This window comes from Elgaria multicarinata, chromosome 3, assembly GCF_023053635.1.
Source record: "Elgaria multicarinata webbii isolate HBS135686 ecotype San Diego chromosome 3, rElgMul1.1.pri, whole genome shotgun sequence".
Classification (NCBI taxonomy): Eukaryota; Metazoa; Chordata; class Lepidosauria; order Squamata; family Anguidae; genus Elgaria; species Elgaria multicarinata.
The window spans coordinates 39,044,904-39,066,369 of record NC_086173.1 but is presented as its reverse complement, the minus strand read 5'-3'; the positions used below and the strand labels follow the sequence as shown (position 1 = coordinate 39,066,369).

Here is a 21,466-nt window from a genome sequence, read left to right as displayed (position 1 = left end):
AAATCTGTCCATGTGTTATATGGCTTGTGTGTTCGCAGCGCAGTACTGTCACTTGTTTGGGAGTGGGAGGCCTGGGAGTGGGAGGAATGTCTAGACAATGGGCTTGGTATTTGCTTATAACATGTTTTGGAGTTATTGCACATGCCTCTATTTACACACAAAGGAGAGAGGTGTGTCTAATCCTGTTGACATTCAAATGATTGCATTTTGTGTTGTTACTGCTTCATCTTATGTGCGCCTATTGGCCACATCTGACTCACTCAAGACAGTGCAGCTGTACCAACATAACAGTATGCAGCAGTACAATTCCTTGACTACACTGGCAACATGGTCCTAGCACTTGATTCTTCTAGCCTTACTTTTGCTAGGCATATCTCATTCACCACACTAGATACATTTTTCTGCCTGCTTTGTGTTAATATTTTTAGGTCTTTCTCAATACTATACCACCCTCACTTTTTACTGGTAGCTTTTTACCAAGCAACAGAACTATTTTCATATTTCCTCATAAATCAAACACATCCACTTCCTCTTCATATTCTCCTTTTCCTGTAGGCATTTAAAAGTACTGACATCCTCCTTTATAACAAGGGAGAAACGTGTTGTCTGGCAGGAAAACTCCTCACAATGGTGGAAGTTTTTTGGGGGGAAACACTCCACACAGGATATCCATGCTGTGCAGAGGAAAGTTCCTGCACAACCATCGTATTTTGGGCTTCGTGGAGTTTTCCATTGCGTTGAGTGGACTTTTCCCACTGGCTACAGAGTTCCCTGGCAAGAGCAGCAAAAGGTGTGAGTATCGCTCTAGGAGAGCCACTGGGATTGTGTTTTTTTTGCAGCAATGGCTGATGGGATACTATCGGGAGAACCGGGGGAGGAGAGAGGGCAGAGGAACTGTCAATCAAACATTGCGATGAATTTTACTCAACTCCACGGTAGCCCACAGTCACAAAATGGAGTTAGAACATGTGGTGTGGGGAGCACCCCCTAAAAACTCAATTGTTGAGTGGAGTTTTCACATTGCATTGACTAATGCGTTGTCTGAACTGAGCCAATGACTTCTCTATTTCTTGCACTTTGTAACACTTAGAAACTGACTGAAATCTGAGCTTGATTTTGTCCGTTGCCTCAACCAAACCAGCAACAAATGCCTCCTTGCCAACACTTGTCTTCCAAAGTAATCGGTATTTCCATAGTAGCATGATTTAAGCATTATTATGTTTTAACATGTTTCCTTATAGCTAAGTGTGTTCAAGACATGTTTCAAAGGAGTTCTTTGGTAGCATATTTCAATCATATCATTCAAAGATCACCAAAATTAGACTTACTGGCATTGAACAAAGTATAGGTTAACTTTTGGGTGTTTAATCCTCAAACATACCAAAGTGCCGAAGGTTCGGATATCAGTGTAACAACCTACAAATGCAGCATTCGTAGGTGATTGCTAAAAATGGTAGGCAGGTTGCACACGCTGTGCATCATTGTAATTTGTGAATTAATTTGCCATCGAATACCACCATTACAGACCCATTGAAACATTTCTTGAGTAACTATCAAAAATCAATTCTCAGAATATACTTAATAGCCTTCAGTCTTGCTATCTTTTCAACTGTCACATTATTCCAGACTAAGTAAAAGACTATTACATTCCTGCCATTTTTAGAACTTTTTAATACAAAGGTTCAAGACTGGAGCAGCAAAAAGCCTAATAAATACAGACTTCCATATGAAACTTCCTACTCCCTAAGACCATCTGAAAAGGCTATGTGCTGATTTTTATTACTGACAGACCGATGACAGAGGGCCACACTACAATGCTCCCATATATAATGTTTGGCGCAATGGCTACTTTACCATTGCAAAGCATATCGAAGGAGGGGAAATTTCCAATGGATTTCCCCCTGGAGCTCTCCTCCCTCCAGCCAATTTTACCTGTTTCTCAGACCCATGTTTATCTCACACAGACAGGTATGGGACACTACAGGGTAAGGGGACTTTCATGGGAAAAGCAGCAGGTAGGGAAAGTTTAAGCGTAAAAACACGTCTCTTCTGCCAGGCAAACTGCCCTCCCAAAGGCACTTTACAGTGGAGAAGCAGCCGTTGGGTTAACATTACACATGACAGCAGTGGAACTTGTAGTTTGGCCCACATACCAGAACTTTTTCTGTGATGCTACTCTGCTTGTGGGATTCCATCCCCAGAGAAGTCAACTAAGCCCATCCCCTAGAGACTTTTAGAAAACTAGCTGTACCCGGCGTAATATACGCCGTTGTAGCATATCTTAAAGTTTATTAATTAAATATCATCGCGGGGGTGCGGGCTGCTTGGAGGCTGCCGATACAGCGCTGTCTGGCAGACCTGGGGGGGCAGGGAGGTCGGGGGGAGTGGAAGCAGGTTTCCCCCTCTCCCCGGGGTTCCTGTCAGCCTTGGGTCACCCACCCAGCTTGCATGAGATTAAGCCGGGACCTGGGCTCGCAGCAGGCGAGAGGCCTCCCACCCGGCCACCAAGGGCCCTGGCCGTGCCTCGCTCATGCTCCAGACTGTGGTGCTGCCCCCTTTGTGGGGGGGGGAGCGAAGAGGCAAAAAGGGGGGTAGGATTACCTTGGAAAGCTCGGAGGAGTCGGGCGAGGGGCTTAGCAACCTGTATCAGCTGACGTTACATGTTGTTACTGTTGCTTAGCAACCTGTATCAGCTGAAGCCTGTACAGAAACATACCTAAGCATTTTATATAGATAGATGTGTAACGTGTTTTGTTGTTGTTTTGTTCTGCCAGATATTTGGGTTTGGCCAATTTTTAACACTGATGTTATTTACCGCTGCTGCTGATGATTTGATTGTATATCTTTGATTTTATGATTTTTTTGTTAATGACATCACAATGACAAAATTGCCCTGCCTCTATGTATGTGTTTTTTTCCCTCTGACATGTCTCAGGTCAGCATGAAAGGCCCATGTCTGACCATTAGCAAAAGTGGGGAGGACAGAGGAAGGCACTCCCTATAGAATAACCCTGTTTGCTGCACATACTTTCTCGGAAAATCTGCCTGGCTCCCTCTTATTGTCGTGCAGCCAGCCGATAAAAACTCTTGTATTCTTGAAGGCATTTCCCTCTTGCTGACTGTAGACACAGTGTTTTACAACTGCTGCTTAGTTTACTTGGCTTTGGCTTTTTGAATGACTTTTAGGCTTTAGTTTTAGAAGATTTTTGTTATATTTTGCAGCCTTTTCTCTATTTTAAAGCCATTCTGATACCTACTATCAACCACTATTTCAATCCCACTAAGCAGCCCTCCACACATTAGAAAGACCTGAAAGAAATTTGTATTTTTATTTGTCCTGATGACATGGTAAAAGCATGAGGTGTTATTTTTAATATAATAGGCAACTGCAAGGGGAGTTTACAGTAAGACTGCAACTTCGGCTATTAAAAAAAACAAACCCAACAACAACAGAGATTCATTGTGCAGAAGGAAGGAAAGTCCCAAGTGTTTTTTGGAGTTAGGAATATGAATACTAGAATACTACTGTCATACATGTCAGAAAACTCTCAAGACAGCTTACAACAAAAATGTATATAACACAGACTGTTCCAACAAATGTGTGCATTAACAAAAGCATGGAAGCAATACCTTCTGTTGAAGCAGCATCAATCATCACTCGTTGCATCAAAACTGGTTCAGTCCCAAAATCAAATACCACAGTTTGGCGAAATGTCCCAAAGATTTCTGTGCTAAAGGCTATGCTGATTTTGTACACAGAATGATCTATTCCATTCTGGGCGATCTTTCCTCCTATCCATTCCTGGCAATTTTCTGGGACTTCTTGTGATACCTGGGTAGAGCTATCTCCAGCAGATATGGCTGTGATACTGAAATGGGGACGATGGGCATCATAAAGTAATGCCACCCGATACAGCATTCTTGCGGGCTGAGGAGGAACAAAACTGTGTAAGTAATTGCGTGTGAGGGGGTGACATCCCAACACAGAATATATGACAACCCAACACAGAATATGATTACTTCCACCGACCTCAAAAACATCAAGTTTAACTTCTAAAAATGCAAGATTTTTCTAGCATTGTTGTGTGGTCAGAGAAACATGAAACTGTGTAAGAAGTTACCATTAAAGACCAAAAGACCAGTGAAGGTTCGGGCTTGCAGTAACTGGCGGCTGGGACTTTGGCATTTAATAACATGGCGCCTTTATATAATACTCTCTTGCATTCAAAGTGCTTCACATACATTATTGTACCAATCCTTACAACAATTCTATAAATATTATGATCTCCATATGAGAAGGGGCTGAGAAACAGGCTCGCCGAAGCCCACCTCGTGAGTTCATTGCCAAAATTAAATTTGAATTGAGGCTCACACTCTTTCCTTCCAAAAACTAATCTAAATTATCGGAAAAACAGCAAAAGATACATTTCAAGCCTGAGGCAAAGGTGGAATCAGTTAATTTTGCAACAACTGCAGAGCATGAAAATTCTACCATTATGTGCATATTTGCACACTTTTCGTACTTCACAGCAGTGACAGAATGTGGATATGAATATTCTAGTAAATAGGCTGAATGTGGATATGGATATTCGGGTAATCTAGCATTTCTCTCCTGCAGATGGCAGGGCTCTTTCGGTTGGCCTAAGGCTTCTGATCAATCAGAGAATTTCCACTGATGGAATGGAGAAAAATACCACTTTCCTCTATTCCCTCATCCCCTGCAATCCCCAATATCCCTAAAATTCTACTGAAGAACAGTGAGGGAGGTGGCACTGGGACTGCTAGAGGAGGGGAAATACCTACTCCACCCTTTTGCCACCAGAAGTGTTCTGAGATGAACTCCACGCAGGAAACGCTCCCACTGGAGGAATACAACACTGAATCCAACCCACTACCTTCCCCATGAATATGGAAAATTCAAAAATAGAAGATGTTGAAAATGTTAAGTGCAAACATGTATAATCTCACAATTCCAGCAACACAGTACAATCTAAATTCTTGCAAAGGGAAAAGGGAAAAGGAGCCTACCTTACATGTGAGAGCAAATGTCCACATCTGTTGTGATTTTTTGGTGGTGACAGTAAGTGACAGTTCAGGGTTATGTTCAACTCTCACGCCATCTAGGCATTCACTAAGCTAGAGAAAGAAGTAAATATTAGATATTCTATAGGACAACAGCAACAGGGGAGAAAGCATTTTTTATAAATGTAGAAATATTTCTTAACAAGACAAATACTGGTGAACATCCTTTTTAACTACATCAACTACATTCTGCACTAGAGAACCAATCTAGATGTAAATCGTAATAATGATCGCTGTTTATAGAGACACACACAGTTCAGGGAGAACTCAGTACTCATCAGTGTGAATTTGAAACAATATCACAAGACAGGTCTACACCAGGATCTTATACCAGCTTAACCTTAATTGAATCAGTACAAAAAAAAATCAAGGTTAAATTATTTTAAACACATATATCTGCCCTGTTATACTAATTGATTAAGCTCTATGATTCAGGTTATTTAAATGCCTAACTGCTTAAGCTAACCTATAAAGTACAAGGATGTTCAGTTACACTTAAGGGACCACCACCATTTCCCACTAAATCTTACCAAAAGTATTGATTTCTTAATTCAACTGAACTTTATTGCCTGGTTATGAAAACTATCAATATTTATATATAGATATAGATTGATGCATTATCCCCACTTCATTTTATCAACTTGTTCATGAACAACCAAGTTTTTGCATCCATGAAACTCTGGGCTGCAGCGGTAAATACAAAATAGAGCTAGTTTAATTTTGATTTACCAAGATCATAGAACTCAGCAAGAAACCACATGCACAACAAATAATAAAAAGGGTTAACGGGGTAATAGAGGTGCTATGTGCAATATTTGAAATGTAACTGGCCTTAATCTCAGCAGGACAAAATTACTATAATTAAACAGATATCTGATACGATGAAAAGTTCCCACACTCAGTAACTGCATCATTGCTTTTAGAGCTAACAGCATGATTCCTCTGTAACGCATTATCTAGGTTCCTATTCATTAATAATTTAATTCAGATATTTCAGTTGTCCTTGATTCAAATTTACTCAGCATCTTATGTACCCAAAACTCCTTTGTGTCAAGTGGTAAGCAGAACTGGTCAAATGCTATTTGACAAAAGCTCCTTTAAATCTTTTGGGCTTCATCATGTTCTTCCTAACTACTGTTTGGTATTCATGATCAGGCAGAAGAGGGGATAGATGGCAGCTACAAAAACCTAAAGCTGCCAATCAAGAAGATCTTGGCAGAAACAATAATATTTTATTTCCTCCAAGCATGTATTTTCCTAACACACACCTGTTCTGTTATAGATTCAGGAAGCAGGTGTTATCCTATGAAACCTTGAGTCATTTGGTACAAGCTTGACATGGTCTCAATGTCAAGGTGAAATCTGCCCAAATTGTCCACAAAATCTTGAAGCTGTCAACTGCCATTACAGAAACTAGGATTGGCTGATGAATTTCTTATACACAGAAAAATTGAATTACACGTTTGAAATGGTACTTTGGGAGTAAATATTTCAACCAGGCCTAACAGAAAGTGCCAATATCAGGCATTTTTGTTAATCTGAAATATTAACACTGAAAGAAGTAGTTTACTTTTTCTTACCACTTTCTCAGGAGATAACGAATTCATCCATTTTTCAATCAAGGATTCCATGTAACTTCCCAGACATTGTTTGTTTTCCTTCTGCTGTTTTAACTTTATCAAGCGGGATGCATATCGTTTCTGCCATTCTGTTAACTCTTCCTTGGAATGTGCTGATGTACACTGTGCACCATACCTGCAAATTCCTGGTTCTAAAACTCTACATGAAGCAAGAAAGATAATTATAGTTTCCAATTCAAAATATCCCCCAAATGCACACTTTTCTTTTTTAAAAAAACAAACAAACCTTACGTCTTGAATTTCCCAACTAAAAGTATGGGCCAAGATTAAAGAGGGGGGAAAGCACAACTAGTTCCATGTGGCCAAGGTGAGTTTGAAATTGCCTGTCTTCAACAGTACCCACCACTACCACACCATGCTGCATGGCTTTTGAAATTGGGGGAGTTTCATAAGCAAATTGTGATATGGCATGAGGTTCTGCTGATTAAAGAAAACATACATAGCTCTTTAGATCATGGCCATAGTATCATTTATGGCAAATAAAAAAGAGAGATAATATGTAAATGTGTTCAACAAATAGTCTTTCATTTGATCTCTCTTATAAAATACAAAGAACTGTCCAATACTACTATTCTAAACACATTTTAATTTCAAATAGATACAAGTTAAACACCTAGCACTCCAGCAGAAATAAAGGACACATTATATAGCAGAAGTACACAATATAAAAAGGATCTAACGTAAGTTTGAAACGTAAAGATGTATTATTCTTACTAACTGCCGCTCGCCAGACAATTACACAGCAGTGGGGAAAATTGGACAATTTGAACTTATCGGCAGGGTACCGAAATATATGGTCAGTGGCAATATCAGAAAAAATAACTCATGACTTGCTTCTAATCCAAGGAAAAACAGAATCACTATCTTTTTATGTTATATAGTGGATATTTATTCAACATACGTCACAACCGGACTTACAACAATATATGCCCACTTCAGCTTTGAGCATTTGGACATTATAACAACAAATGAAACTCATACAGCACACTTATTAACTGATATATTTGTTTTAGTTATTTCTACTTTTTCCTCCCCTTTTTTCTCTTTTCTTTCCTTCTTTGTATTGCTTTCCCCCCTAAAATTGTATTAATTAATTTTATGTAGCTATTTAGACATCAATTCTAAGGGGACTGATAACTTTTTGGTTACAATTTAAAAAAATAAAAAATTTAAAAAAAGGAAAGAAAAAAGAAAAAAATCTTTCCAAATACTGGAGTGACAGTGACACCATGTGGTCTTCTTTGTTATTTCAGGTTCATACTAGTAAAACAGGAACATCTTCAGCGCACAAATCAAATGTCCACATCTTTGGTATGTGTCCAACTAACTTTGTGACCAATACTATTGCCAACATAGGAATCAACTTATAACTGCCTGCTGCCTGCAGGAACAATTTATAATCCATTTATTCTGGAGCAGTCCCATGGATATTATAATAGGATTTTACTAGCATACATGGATGTCACATCCTGTTTGCAATTGGCATTGCTATAACTGCTGATTGGTTACATCTTTCATTGAAATATTAGGATTGTCTCCAATTAAAAGCGCTTTATTGCATATCTTGCTTTTAAACACTTTACAAATAAACTCATTAAAAGAAACAGCATTTTTCTGGGATGCTATGAAAATATTGGACAACAGCAGATTCTTATATAAATCACTGGAAATATTCATTGCTGGCTAAGTCATCTTAAATGCACCACCTAAATAGTAAAAATGTTTTATCTAACAAGGGCCATTAGCAGAAAGCATAATTTTACAGGAGACAGCCTTAAATCCAACTGAAAATAAATACTTTTAGCCCATCAGCAGTTATGTTATTCTATCAAAGAGTGGAACCCTGTCCAATAAGTATATCTGCTGAAATTAACCTGGATAGCTACAAATATAACAGCAGCTACAAATCTAACAAGTCTTAAAAACAGTTGGGGAAGAGAACGTAGCTTTTGAGTGTTAAGATGCAGATCAATATAAGTTTTAAAAAAAACTATCACATGTACCGCCTCAACAGCACGTAGTTAAGTTTTTCCTATCCCTGCTTTACCTATTATATAAATAATAAAAATGCAATGGTAACAAAAGGAGAACATACTTCGACCCAAGTAAGAGGGTAAAGCAAGCAGTGGAATTGAGCTGCTATGGCCCTAAGCCAAGTTCCCCAATCAATGGATAATTCTATCTTTCCACTTGAATTTACATAAGGATATGGAAGGTTCACATATGTATGTTGACCACTTGCTTACTGCAGCATCAAGTTGTGACTTCCATGGGTGAAGCCATCAGTAATACAACAATGAAGACTGAACTTTGCTATCACCTTGAATGCACTATTTTTCATGGCGAGTCAGTTTGCATATTCACCAGTAAGTCACTGTGTTGATAATCATGTGTGAACCCATGCAACATATCTTTAGCATACCAAAAGTACAGCAGTGATTCTCATTAGAGCCAAACTCATAGAGCCAGAAGGTTTGTGAGATTTTCAAACCCATCGCTGGGGAATCACTAATCTCTGAGGTAATATGAAAGTCAGGGGAAAGCAACCTAATATCCTCCAGCTGTTTTGGACTACAATTCCCATAAACCCCAGCTAGTATGACCAATGGTTAGGGAACATGGCAGTTGTATGCTAAAATATGTGGAAGACGCCAAGCTGCTTAAGGATATGCTATAAGATGATTATTACTTATTGCATTTATATACCGCCCCATAGCCGAAGCTCTCTGGGCGGTTCACATAAAGATACTATTTGTTATTTATTTCTTCATATTTGCTCTACTCTATCCCATGAGCTCACAATGGCTTCATTTAAATATAATTTATTCTATTCTAACTGGGTGAATTTACACTCTTTTTAATGATTTCCTACCTAATCTTTATTTGGCATATTTTCAAACTGGATATTTAGGATTTTACACTCATCAAGAAAGTCTTCTATTTCCACATTTAATGTATAAATGGAAATTAATTTCTGGAGTCTTACAGCACACATTCTGCTGAGATATTTTAAGGCACATAAGAATACTAGGAATACTCCTGTGTCTTATTTCTACAGCATGGGAAACAGTCCTAAACTATCTCTTTCTACTTTGTTGTGCATAAATACAAGGGGTTCAACCTAGAGTGCCCTTTCTCATGAATAGAAGGGCTCCTTCCATTCACAGAATGGACCAAGATCCAGCAGAGGCTCCGACTGGAAAAAGGGAGGGTGATATTTAGCAATTCATCCTTCTCCCTGCAGCTTCCCGCACCACCTTCCACGTTGTTCCAGAGCATCCCCACCAATCCTCCTGAGCAATTTTTCAGAGAGCATAAGGGAAAGAAAGTTCCTCCTTCCCCCACTTCCTCAAGGGAAAGCATCTCCTGAGCAGAGTTTCACTCACAGGAACTCTGGATCCCAGGCAAAGCTGAATAAGAATCTTAAGATATGCAATATGTTACAGCTATATTTTTGGTAGCAAAAATAATGGCCAGCCTAATATGCTTCTCCCCTACCAACCTGCCAAGTCACTGAGGGCATCCGAGGGCATGCTCCTGGTAGTTCCACATAGATCCATCCTCCGACTGGAGTCCACCAGGGGAAGAGCCTTTAGTGTGGTGGCCCCCCTCCTAAGGAATTCCCCGCCTCTGGAGGTCAGGCAGGCGCCAACTTTGTATTCCTTTCGGCGCCTCCTAAAAACCTTATTGTTCCAAGAAGCCTTTCCTTAATGACCAGCCACGATTCACAGTTCACCTCTCATTTTGCTTTTAAAAATCTATTTTAAGGTGTTTTATTCTGTTTTTATTGTATTTTATCTTGTAGACCGCTCCAAAATTTTGAATGGGGAGCAGTATATAAATATTGTAAATAAATAAATAATATGTAGGTTCTGTTGGATACATAATATACTAATATACAAGCTTTAGAGAGTTGTAGACCTTCACAATGACAACCCACATCATCTTAACAAATGCCAACACGGATTAAAATCACTTTAAATTAAGTTATTTCATTATTTAGATTGATTTTATCATCTTGTTTGCACTCCACCATTCTTTTACTCACTCACAAACAAGTAGACTATCAGAGGAAGAGATTGTTAAAATGAAAAGTAATTTGTGAAAATCTCTTTTTATATATATATACTTCCAGACACAGAACGTTATTCATGTTCTTTGCTACTATATATATTTCTGATTTATGTGTTCCTCTTATTACTGATGCTGTTTTGAGAACACCAATCAACACACACAAAAAATGAAAAGCTAATACTTTACCTTTTGCATAATGTGTACTCCTCGCTACTTGTGACTCCCCTGGGTGGGGGGCGAAATTGCCAGTGATCCTGAGATCCTGCCACAAAATTATAATATTCATATTATTTTTCTGGCTGCCACTACTCAATTCCTGATACACGTAGGCCATCCAGATATGGGTCACATAACTGATTTCAAGTGTTGAGCTGAGCCAAACAACAGACAGCCTGATCCAACCTAATGGTTACACTGCTTTCCAAACATGGAGAAGCCAGTGCTCACTCGCCTCAATAATGGTTTGATAAGCATCTAGAATATCCGAATTAGAGTCCAGGATTCCTTGGTGATGCAATATAAAGGTAATGCTCTCGAGTGTCTGAGAAACAGAAGAACCCAGGTTGATTGACCAACATATCCTTCGTTCCCCAAACTGAACTCCATACAAATTTTGGAAAGAACAAGGAAGATGTGGATTTGGAAAATCTATTGTTAGCAACAGGAGAAACTGATCACTTTCAACCCCATTGTCAACCTTAAAACTATCTATGTCAGGCAATACATTTACAGAAACTGCCCCAGTCCTATCATAATGGGTTCCATGTAGACATTGTTTATTATGCAAATATAAGACATCTAAAACTTCAAACTTGATTTGTTTATAATTTTACCCTGGGAAACTATCTATAAGTAATTGTTGAGAACATCCTCCATGGTTAATGCCATCCACTTGTTTAGGCAAACCAATGCCAATTATAGCATTAAGATCTCCACATAACAGAAGTCTTGTATTGGGATACTGAAACTCCAAAAGAGTCAGGGTTTCAGACAGGCTATTCCAAATGCTTTTTGAACCTAAATTTCTGGATACAACAGGTAGAAAATAAACATTTATTCAAATAAAAGAACCTAATAAAACACTTGTATATACTGCTGAGAAATACTATTCAATGGTTGTATGTCAGCGGTTAATTGAGATCTAGCTGGAGCTAGTTCAGAGAGTTTCTAAAATTAGGAGCTTTTACAATCAATTTCAACTTAATTATTATCTTATGTTTATCAGTAACTCCATGTAAGGAGACACACTAGCTTCACTATCAGGATCTTCCCTTGTTCTAATCTAATCCAGTGCAATCACTCCATGAATAGAAGGAGCTTCTGTTCACAGGAGGAGAACTGCACTCATAAAAACAACAGTGCAACTACATCAGACCCAATCCTTTGTCTCCAAGAAACCAGTGACAGAAACAGGGGAGATCAGCAACCTGGTATCCCCAATTGGTGAATTAGAAGGTGTATAAAAAATGTCACATGTCTTTTCTATTAGCAGGATAGACGCTGCATTTAACATCTAGTTTAGGATATTCTTTAAAGGCATTAAATATTGTTCCTGTCCTATATGATAAGGCCTATAAATCAGTAACGCTAATCTCAGGAGGGAAGATGCAGGCTCTAGCACGTCAACATGTTTTTATTGTGCTTTATGGAAGAACTTTTGCATAAGCCACTCTGGGTTTATTTTATAAAGAAAAGTGGGCTGTAAATGTTTAAATAAATAAATAAATAATCAAACAATCAGCACATCCTATTATTTTCCATAAGTGGACATGCTCATCAATTGGGCAATAGTTCAAACAATGAGGCACGGATCCTGAGCAGCACAGAAAAGAGGGGGTTGGCAGAATATGACTTTCCTGCCCTTCTTCCCCTCCCAGCACCTACCCACCCCCAAACTGCCTCTTCCTAAGGTCATGGGAACTGCCTGAATGGGGTAGGCTGCAACATGAGGAATCACCAACAACTGGGCACAGTCACCTTCCATGAGCAGGAGTATCACTCACAAGAGGTACGTCCACCCAATTTTTGGCAATACCTTCTTCCTCATCCTCCCCAGCCCACCCCACCCCATGCTATAGGTCATCCCAATCACAGCAGTCCCCAAAACTTCAGAAGCAGCTTTGGGAGGGGAGTAGCCAAGAGGAGGAGGGGCAGAAAAGTCACTTTCCACCATCTCAGGATCCAAGTTTCTGTCCATTATAACTTCCCTTTTGTCCTTCATAAACATCGTATTGCATGCTTCCTATACCAAATTCTGGAATAAACCTGGCTTAGCATCTCTTGACAGGAAATTATAATACTCCGTTCCAAGTTGTAAAATATATTTTTAAATTTACCCTCTTCAAACTCTTCTTCATGGTATATTGAGGGTACTTTAGCAGCTGCTGCCTGCAAATATAAAGAATTCATGTAGCATATTAGTCAAACAAACAAGTCTAAAATAAGTATCAAATACAATTCTAAATATTAACTATATGAAAATTTAAGTAGAACATGAAATATACGCCACTTCAGAGAATTTATGGTTTTCTTTTTAACAGCTTTAGATTCCAAGTTTAAAATATATTTTGGGAACTTTCAGCAGTAGTGCTCCCAGGGCAGCTAGTTTAAGGTCCCAGCTTCAACATTGGAGTTAGCCTTGTAGATTATAGCTAAAATTTTATTAGAAGTAGTCTGAAAAGGTCTGGGCCTTGGAATGTCAGAATCTATGTGAGTTTATCTCTATCAGTGCACTCAGACCAAAGCCAGAGGAGTCAGCCTACTCCCCATCCAACTGCTAGTTTGGCCTTGGCAAGGAGGGAGGCTGGGAAGCGCTCTCTGAGAAACTGACAGAGGTAGGGGTGTTACAGAAGGGTCACCCAGGTTGAAGCATCAATGATGGAGGACTGAACAGAGACGCCCTTGTTTGGACAGGGGCCGCGCTGAATGGCTAAAAGCCCTTTGTCTGTCAAATGGTCCAGAGAAGGTGTCTTGTAGTCACGTTTTCCCCTTTTAAATTGACAAAAATGTGAGGAGCCTTTGCTAGGAACATTCTCATCTTCATTGCCTGAAACCTTCTATGTTTGGGTCTACCATCTTCTGAGCCTCTGGAGGCATTCCACACATTATTTTATTTATTTACTTATTTATTTATTTACTTATTTATTACATTTTTATACTACCCAACAGCTGAAGCTCTCTGGGTGGTTCACAAAAATTAAAACCATAATAAACACATGGAATCTCTTTCTAACTGGAACTTTGGATTGCTAAGGACTAGCCATCAAAAGTCCTGTAATGCTTTTCATAGACTTTGAACTCTTGTTTTTCTGTGGATTGTATGTCTTCCTTGTGGTCAGCCTAGAGTGCCAGCAGGCTGGGTCCGATCCTGACTCTTGGATTTTTCTCGTCTGGACTGGAGTTACCACAGTGAAAGCTATGGCGTGAAACCATGCTTGTGTGAACTTACTCTTGGACTTAATAGGCCTCGTCCATGTAGTACAAATCCAAAAGGAAGGTTCTGGGTTATACAACATCTCCTTGCGTGTGGATTTGTTTGGGCCTTTTCTAGAACTCTTGCCTTTGATTGCCTGAAAAGGATAACCCAGGAATCATTCCAGTTTTTTGTTCTGTTTGTGGAAATGCATTTCTTTGATTGCCTGGGAAGGTTTATCCCAGGAATAATTTAGGTTACTGACTCTTGTCCACAATTCCCTGGGAAGGATGACCCCAGGAAGCCTGAACCCCCTTCCCTGTGTTTTGAGCCTAAAAGATTCAATGGGGAAACCTATTGTACACATCTCTGCTAAGGTTGTAGTTTTTAGCTTTTGACTGTTCTGGAATTACATAGGTCCTATAGCTATTGACTATCAGCTATATGATTTCGGAAGAGTGTGATTTCCAGCAATAAAGAAGTCTCATTGATTTGGGTGTCCTGTGTCAAGTTTGCCAGAGTGTGTGTTCTGGAAAGATTGAGAATCATGACAGCTAACAAGTTAGTCAAATATATTTAAAATAATAAAAGCCTATAACAACCAATAAACAAAAAAACAAAAACAAAAAACAGCAGGGCAGTAAAACACTAAAATCACAGTGGCAAAGAAAAAAAACATTTCAATCAGAATCTAAAAGGCCTAGGAAAATAAAAGGTCTTTGCCAAGTGACCCCAAAAACTAAGAGTGGATGCCAGGTGAGTCTCCTTAGGGAGGGCATTCCAAAGGTGAGATGCCACAACTAGTCACCACCCACCTAATTTCAGAAAGTGGGGAAACCAAAAGAAGGTTCTCCAGGGATGCTCTTAATGCACAGGAGGAGTTACTCTTTCAGGTCATTTAAACAGTGTCCTCTATTACCTTTGAACTGGTAATTTATTCTGTTTTAAACTAAGGCTCACTTCAGACAACACATTAGTCAACACAATATAAAAACTCCACTCAAAGGTTGAGTTTCTAGGGAGTACTCCCCACCCAACATGTTTTAACTCCACCGTTATGTGACTGTGGGCTACTGTGGAGTTGAGTAAAATCCATCACAAAGTTTGATTGACAGTTCTTCCACCCTCTCTCCTTCCCCAGTCCTCCCGATGGTATCCCATCAGCCATTGCTGCAAAAAAAATATCCCGGTGGCTCTCCTAGAGCAACACTCTCTCCTTTCACCGCTCTTGTCAGGGAACTCTGTAGCCAGTGGGAAAACTCAACTCAACGCAATGAAAAACACTACAGAGCCCGCCACATAATACAATTGTGCAGGAACTCTCCTCTGCACAACATGGATATTCTGCATGGAGTGTTTTCTAAAAAAAAACCTCCAGCGTTGCATGGAATTTTCCCTCCAGAGAACACATTTCTCAACGGTGGTGTAAAAACTCCACCGTGGAGTTTTTACACCACTTTAGAACTCCACCATGGAGTTCTAAAACCACTGTTGAGAAATGTGTTGTCTGAACTGAGCCTAAGAGTTTTACTTTATGTTTTACTAAGTTATTGAAGAGAGACTGAAACAACTGGGCATGTTTAGCCTGGAGAAGAGAAGATTGAGGGGAGACATGATAGCAGTCTTCAAATACTTAAAAGGTTGTCACACAGAGGAAGGCCAGGATCTCTTCTCGATCATCCCAGAGTGCAGGACACGGAACAACAGGCTGAAGTTACAGGAAGTCAGATTCCAGCTGGACATCAGGAAAAACTTCCTGACTGAGAGCAGTATGACAATGGAACCAGTTACCTAGGGAGGTTGTGGGCTCTCCCGCACTAGAGGCATTCAAGAGGCAGCTGGACAACCATCTGTCAGGGATGCTTTAGGGTTGATTCCTGCATTGAGCAAGAGGTTGGACTCAATGGCCTTTCCAACGCTACTATTCTATGAAATTTTGTTTTGTGACCTGCCCAGAGAGCTTCAGCTACCGGTTGGTATAGAAATTTAATAAATGTATCCTAAACATCCAGAATTCAAAGAGACACATACAGGGCTGCTTTCAAGTAAGATGCATATGATCAGCCAGCACAGCATACGGAGCCTTGGTAGATGTGACACTAAAGTATTCAGCATTATTTGAAAAGGCCGTGAGGCCTACAGCAGTGAGGAAGAATCCTTCAGTTCCATAAAACACAGCGCAGGTAGTCCAAAGCTGCATCCAGGAAATATACTGCTATTCTTACCTCTGTTTCAACAAGAATTGTTTTCAGCCTTGTCAGATCTTTAGTTACCATCCCATTCTGCCAAAAAAAAAAAAAAAAAGTTATCACATACTGCCCATTTGTTTTCTATGTTAAATACAAATTGCAAGATCTTTTTTCTATTTTTTTAACAAGTTTAGTTAAACTGTATTCTCGACAGGTACTCTATAATTCTCAGTGACATTGACTATAGGCCAGTTTAAAATAGGGCAAAAGTACATGAAAAAAATGTTTACAGTTATCTAAGCTGCGTATCAGTGGGAACAAAATTGAAAAATATTTTGGGCTACATTCAACATCACACAAGTAGGCTTCTGCTTGTGCATAAGGACTTCCCCTTCCTCTCCTCTCTTGCCCTGTAGTCCCCAAGGTACCCACTGAATCTGATCCACAGGGCTGTGGGATGGACACCACTGAAAATAACCCTTTATTTGAAAAATGACAAACTATGGGAAATCTCTTACACCTTTAAAATACAAGAAAATTATATGGACTGAATTTATGACCGATCACTTTTACTACAGAAGGCACTCTTTCTCTTTTGCTCAAGGTTCTTTATTCCTGATAAAATGCTTCTTCCAACCATCAAACTGTCTGCAGTTACACTCTTAAAAACAACTGATAACAGTAATAGTCAAGGACAGCTCAACATTTCAGACTTGGGGCCTGGTCAGGCCAGTATTATTTGGTGAACCCGGTATAAGGGGAAGCGTGCCTCAAGCTCATGTGCACCTTCACTCTGTTCTCCCTGCCTTCATTTCCTTGCAATGTCTGATGCTGCCAAATGTGAACTCCAGGCTAAATGAATTGCCAGACCCTTCACTATCAAACAAAACGTATCAGAAATAACAGATAATCTATCTATGTCAGTGAGGCAAGGTCAAAACAAAAACTGTTTCCCTGAAAAACAATGGAACAGTGGAACTTTTAAAGCTATCTATTTAACTAGGACATTACAATACAGGTGGCATTTTGTTTAGTACAGTTGTTATGTTTATATATTGATATCAGTAAATCCTCCAGAGTTATGTGCAATTACTTCTGTATTGTGTAAAATCAGCCTTAGAATTAAAAGCAAACAAGCTTTATTTCTTTTACTTGACAAGGAATGTATTCTGAATATGTGTGTTCTGCTAGCATGGGTTCCATAAACATCAGTAAAAGAACAAGAAATTTCCAATCCTTAGACCAGGGATGGGGAACATGTAGCCCTCCAGATATTTGGGGACTACAACTCTTATCAGCCCCAACAACATCTGTAGGGCTGCAGGTTCCACAGCCCAGCATTAAACTAATCTTTGAATTGATACCATCACTTCACATGGAGCAAATTAAAACCATGACCAATAGAAAAAAGCAAAACAGGACATGCATCCTGATTCTTTTAAGTATAAGTAGGCCCAAAGGAAAAAGATAAAGTTAAAAAAACATGGATGCAGAACCTGCAACACTCCATAGATTGCTGTACTCAATTCCTGTCAGCCCCAGCCAGCATAGCCAATGGTCAGAGATATTGGAAGATATAGTCCAACAACACCCGGAGGGCCACATATGGTCACCCCGGCATAAAGGATTTAACTTTTAAGACTGTGGGCTGAATCTAGAGAAAGAAGAATGGGATTCCACTGGTAAAACAGACTTTTGTAGCTCCTTGGCCTCTGCTACTGCCCCATGTGCCCCGTCAAAAGCTGCTCCTAAGGCTACACCTCTGGAACAAAATGTGATGGGACACTGGGGCTCCAGTGGGCCAGGGAAACCTAGAGAATCCAGCTTTCTACAAGCAGAACGGCCTTTCCATTTGTGCAAGACATCTCTGGATCTAAATTTGTGGATTTATCATTTAGTGATTAATTACCTGCAAAGGAAACCTCAAACAAGCTATTTTCAGCTATTTGTTTTGAAAAGCAAACTCTCTTTATCCTTTCCCATCATGGATTAATTTGATGGTAATTTATAAATTGGATTGCCTTTAAAATTATTAATCCTACCAGCATGCTTTCTGCTACATAAAGAATTCAACAGGAAACCTTCCTGTAATTCTGTGTATCTGGAAGATACACAGCAGTGGGATACACCTCTCTCCAATGTGATTCAAACCAAAAGAAACTAAAGGGTTTGGCCACTCTCTAGTCTGTGGCCACCCTACTAGGCTATGGGCCTAGCAACAGGGAGATTCTTGAAGAAGTGGGGGAAGGTAATTTCATCACTCTGAACCATACTGAAGAATACTGGGCTGCAGCTCTGTCAGCCACAGCAGGTGGCAAATCAAGTCACACTGACTCTAGTCTGAGGCCAGATTAACGACAAGTGAGGTCTCAAGGGCATTTCCCCTTCAGAAAACCCAGGTAGTACCTTCACATACTATGAAATTTATGGTATAACAACTCAACCTCTTCCAAAAGGAGCAGACTCAGAAAGACCTCTGATGTGAAAAATACAGTAATAAAAATGGAAAGGCACATGTCTCTGCTCTATTAATCTGCACATGATGAAAATTACTTGGCATTCCTTTGCAATTAAATGGCGGTAAGGGTTTTTTTTTTTTTTTTTTTTAAATCCATATATTTGTCTGTCTGCTGACTGGGGCTCATGTTTCTTTTCATGTATTAACATCTGGATATTTTGATATGTTTACATCACTGAGGGTTCAAGCCAAAGCAGTTTGATCTTGAAATCTACTGACATAGCCACTGTGCTACTAATCTAAAGTACCTTAGTTGTCACTTACCAGTGATTCGCCCATCAGTGACTTAGAAAGCACGTTAGATACAACCTGCAGCTTCCCTTTAAGATGCATGCAGCAAAGCACTGCACGGAAAGTGTCACCTTCCCTGTCCAGTCCTTCTCCCAATACTGCAATCCAAAGCAGATTCCATTACTTCCCACAATACAGCAAATATGTAACTCAACACACACACACTTTTGGTCTCACTGTACAAAAGTAATATTTAAGGCTGCAACCCTAGTTTTACCCTACCCTGTGCCTGCTTACCCTACCCTGTGCCTGTTTGCCTTCTCTTCCCCTCCTTATTGTTTTACTATGATTTTATTAGATTGTAAGCCTATGCGGCAGGGTCTTGCTATTTACTGTTTTACTCTGTACAGCACCATGTACATTGATGGTGCTATATAAATAAATAAATAATAATAATAATAATAATAATAATAATAATAATAATAACAACAACAACTCAGGGACCTTACTTCTCAACAGACACGTATAGGATTGCACTGTAAATCTATGGCCCAATTGGAGTCCACCAGGAGAAAAGCCTTTAGTCTGGTGGTCCCCTTTCTTTGGAACTCCTTGCTCCTGGAGATCAGGCAGGCACCAACACTGTGCTGCTCACAGCGCCCCCTGAAAACAGTCCTATTTCAGGAAGCACTCCTTAATCGACAGCCAGTTTTTATTGGCATTCCATTTTTAAAAAGTATAATTTTAATATGGTGCTGTAATCTTTTTATTTTTTACGGTTTTATTTCTTATGTTCACCACTCCAGAATCTGTTTTAGATATGGAGTAATATATAAATTTTGTAAATGAATAAATAAATAAATCCTTTTTGGGGAATGTAATTTTAGAAAGTGTCCTCCCCAGTTTCTCTTTCGTCACATTTTCACTGTATGCATGTCATATTGCACTTTCTAGCTCTGCTTTAAACTTGAACACTGTTATAACTAAAGAAGACAATCCTTAGGAATTTGTCCTCCACAGTTCCTGTGGAACTGGTGTTCATTTCAATAAAGCATGCACAAAAGATATTCCCAGAGAACTGTACCCAAGGGCAATCATCCACAACGTATTTACCAACGAGCAGGCCCACTCAAGTCATGCTGTGGGATAACTTTGCTTTGTATCTGGATCAGTTTAATTTTGATAGTACAAAATTAAATCAGAAGATAAATGTTGTGTTCTCAGTGGTATATTACAAGCAATATATTCAGCAACGTAAAGCCACATTAAAACAAGTGCAGGAGAGGGAAGGGTACAGAATTTCACAATCGCAACCTGTTTATATTATAACCGCAGAACATTATCCAGTCGAAGTTAATGTACTTAATTCTCCCAAGGAAGTGAGTGGAGCTTAACAGTGCTTAATTTAGGGCTAGGTCATGTCTATTATTTGCATAAAATCTATATAAATAAGGAACACACTAAATTGCAACCAGCAGAGGTATTGCATCTCTTCTGTCACGTCATTTGTGGTCTGGTATGAAATTAGACAAGCCGTTCTTATATTTTGGAATTTAAATCAGTTAAATATTCTCAGCTGAATCTTACTGACATGTCTAATTGTAAGTGAACAAATGTAGGTGTCTAGTAGTATTGTTTTGACTTGACAGGCATTTTTGGAGGATGCCAACAACCATACATAACCACAATAACTTCAGACTGTTTTCTCTCATAGGTTTTAGAGAATGAAAAAAGTTGCAATTAATGTTTTTCAGGTGACTATCCCAAGCACACGTGTGGGAGAATACATATTATACCACTGAAATGTATATGTGTCTCATACTGAAACCCCAACAACAACCACTGTGGATTGGTGGAAAAGAGTTGAACTCTTTTTCTGTTAAATAGATGTTTGTCATCATATCATACAAAGGTTTTTTTGGGTTGCTAAAATTATTAGTATATCAACAGTTTTCAATACTTTTGTTTTTTCTTAAATGTATACAATGTATTTATCCTATTGTCTTTAAATCACATTAATCATGCTTTCATTCCCCCCCCCTCAAATAATTTGGGTCAAATATTTATGGTGTAATTAGCCTGAGATCCTTTTTTAAGATTTGTGGTTTATTAAATGCAAGTAATAAAAACATACTAAATTAGATCACTCCCTAAGTCTCCAGAAAAAATCTGATGCACATACAAAATTTTCCAATGAAAATTTTCCAATGAAAATTAGCTGAATTTTGAATTTGCCAATTCAAAATTTTCTGGAAAACTGACATCACTAGCTAAAAACATAACTGTGATCCTCCAAGTTGTGAACCTCTGGATTAGATCC

The 21,466-nt window shown here is 39.1% G+C and overlaps 1 protein-coding gene across 5 annotated transcripts in view; it reads right to left on the bottom strand.

The window, feature by feature from the left end:
• The window catches only part of HELZ (helicase with zinc finger), a 142,556-nt gene that overhangs the window by 93,123 nt on the left and 27,967 nt on the right, over nt 1-21,466 (bottom strand). For all 5 annotated transcript variants that reach the window (XM_063120018.1, XM_063120020.1, XM_063120019.1 and 2 more), the window contains 7 exons: nt 19,180-19,304; nt 16,434-16,490; nt 13,133-13,184; nt 10,983-11,058; nt 6,663-6,861; nt 5,029-5,136; nt 3,631-3,928 (listed from right to left, as the gene is read on the bottom strand). In XM_063120018.1, coding sequence (XP_062976088.1) covers nt 3,631-3,928; nt 5,029-5,136; nt 6,663-6,861; nt 10,983-11,058; nt 13,133-13,184; nt 16,434-16,490; nt 19,180-19,304 — 915 coding nt within the window. The remainder of the gene's footprint in view (nt 1-3,630; nt 3,929-5,028; nt 5,137-6,662; nt 6,862-10,982; nt 11,059-13,132; nt 13,185-16,433; nt 16,491-19,179; nt 19,305-21,466) is intronic.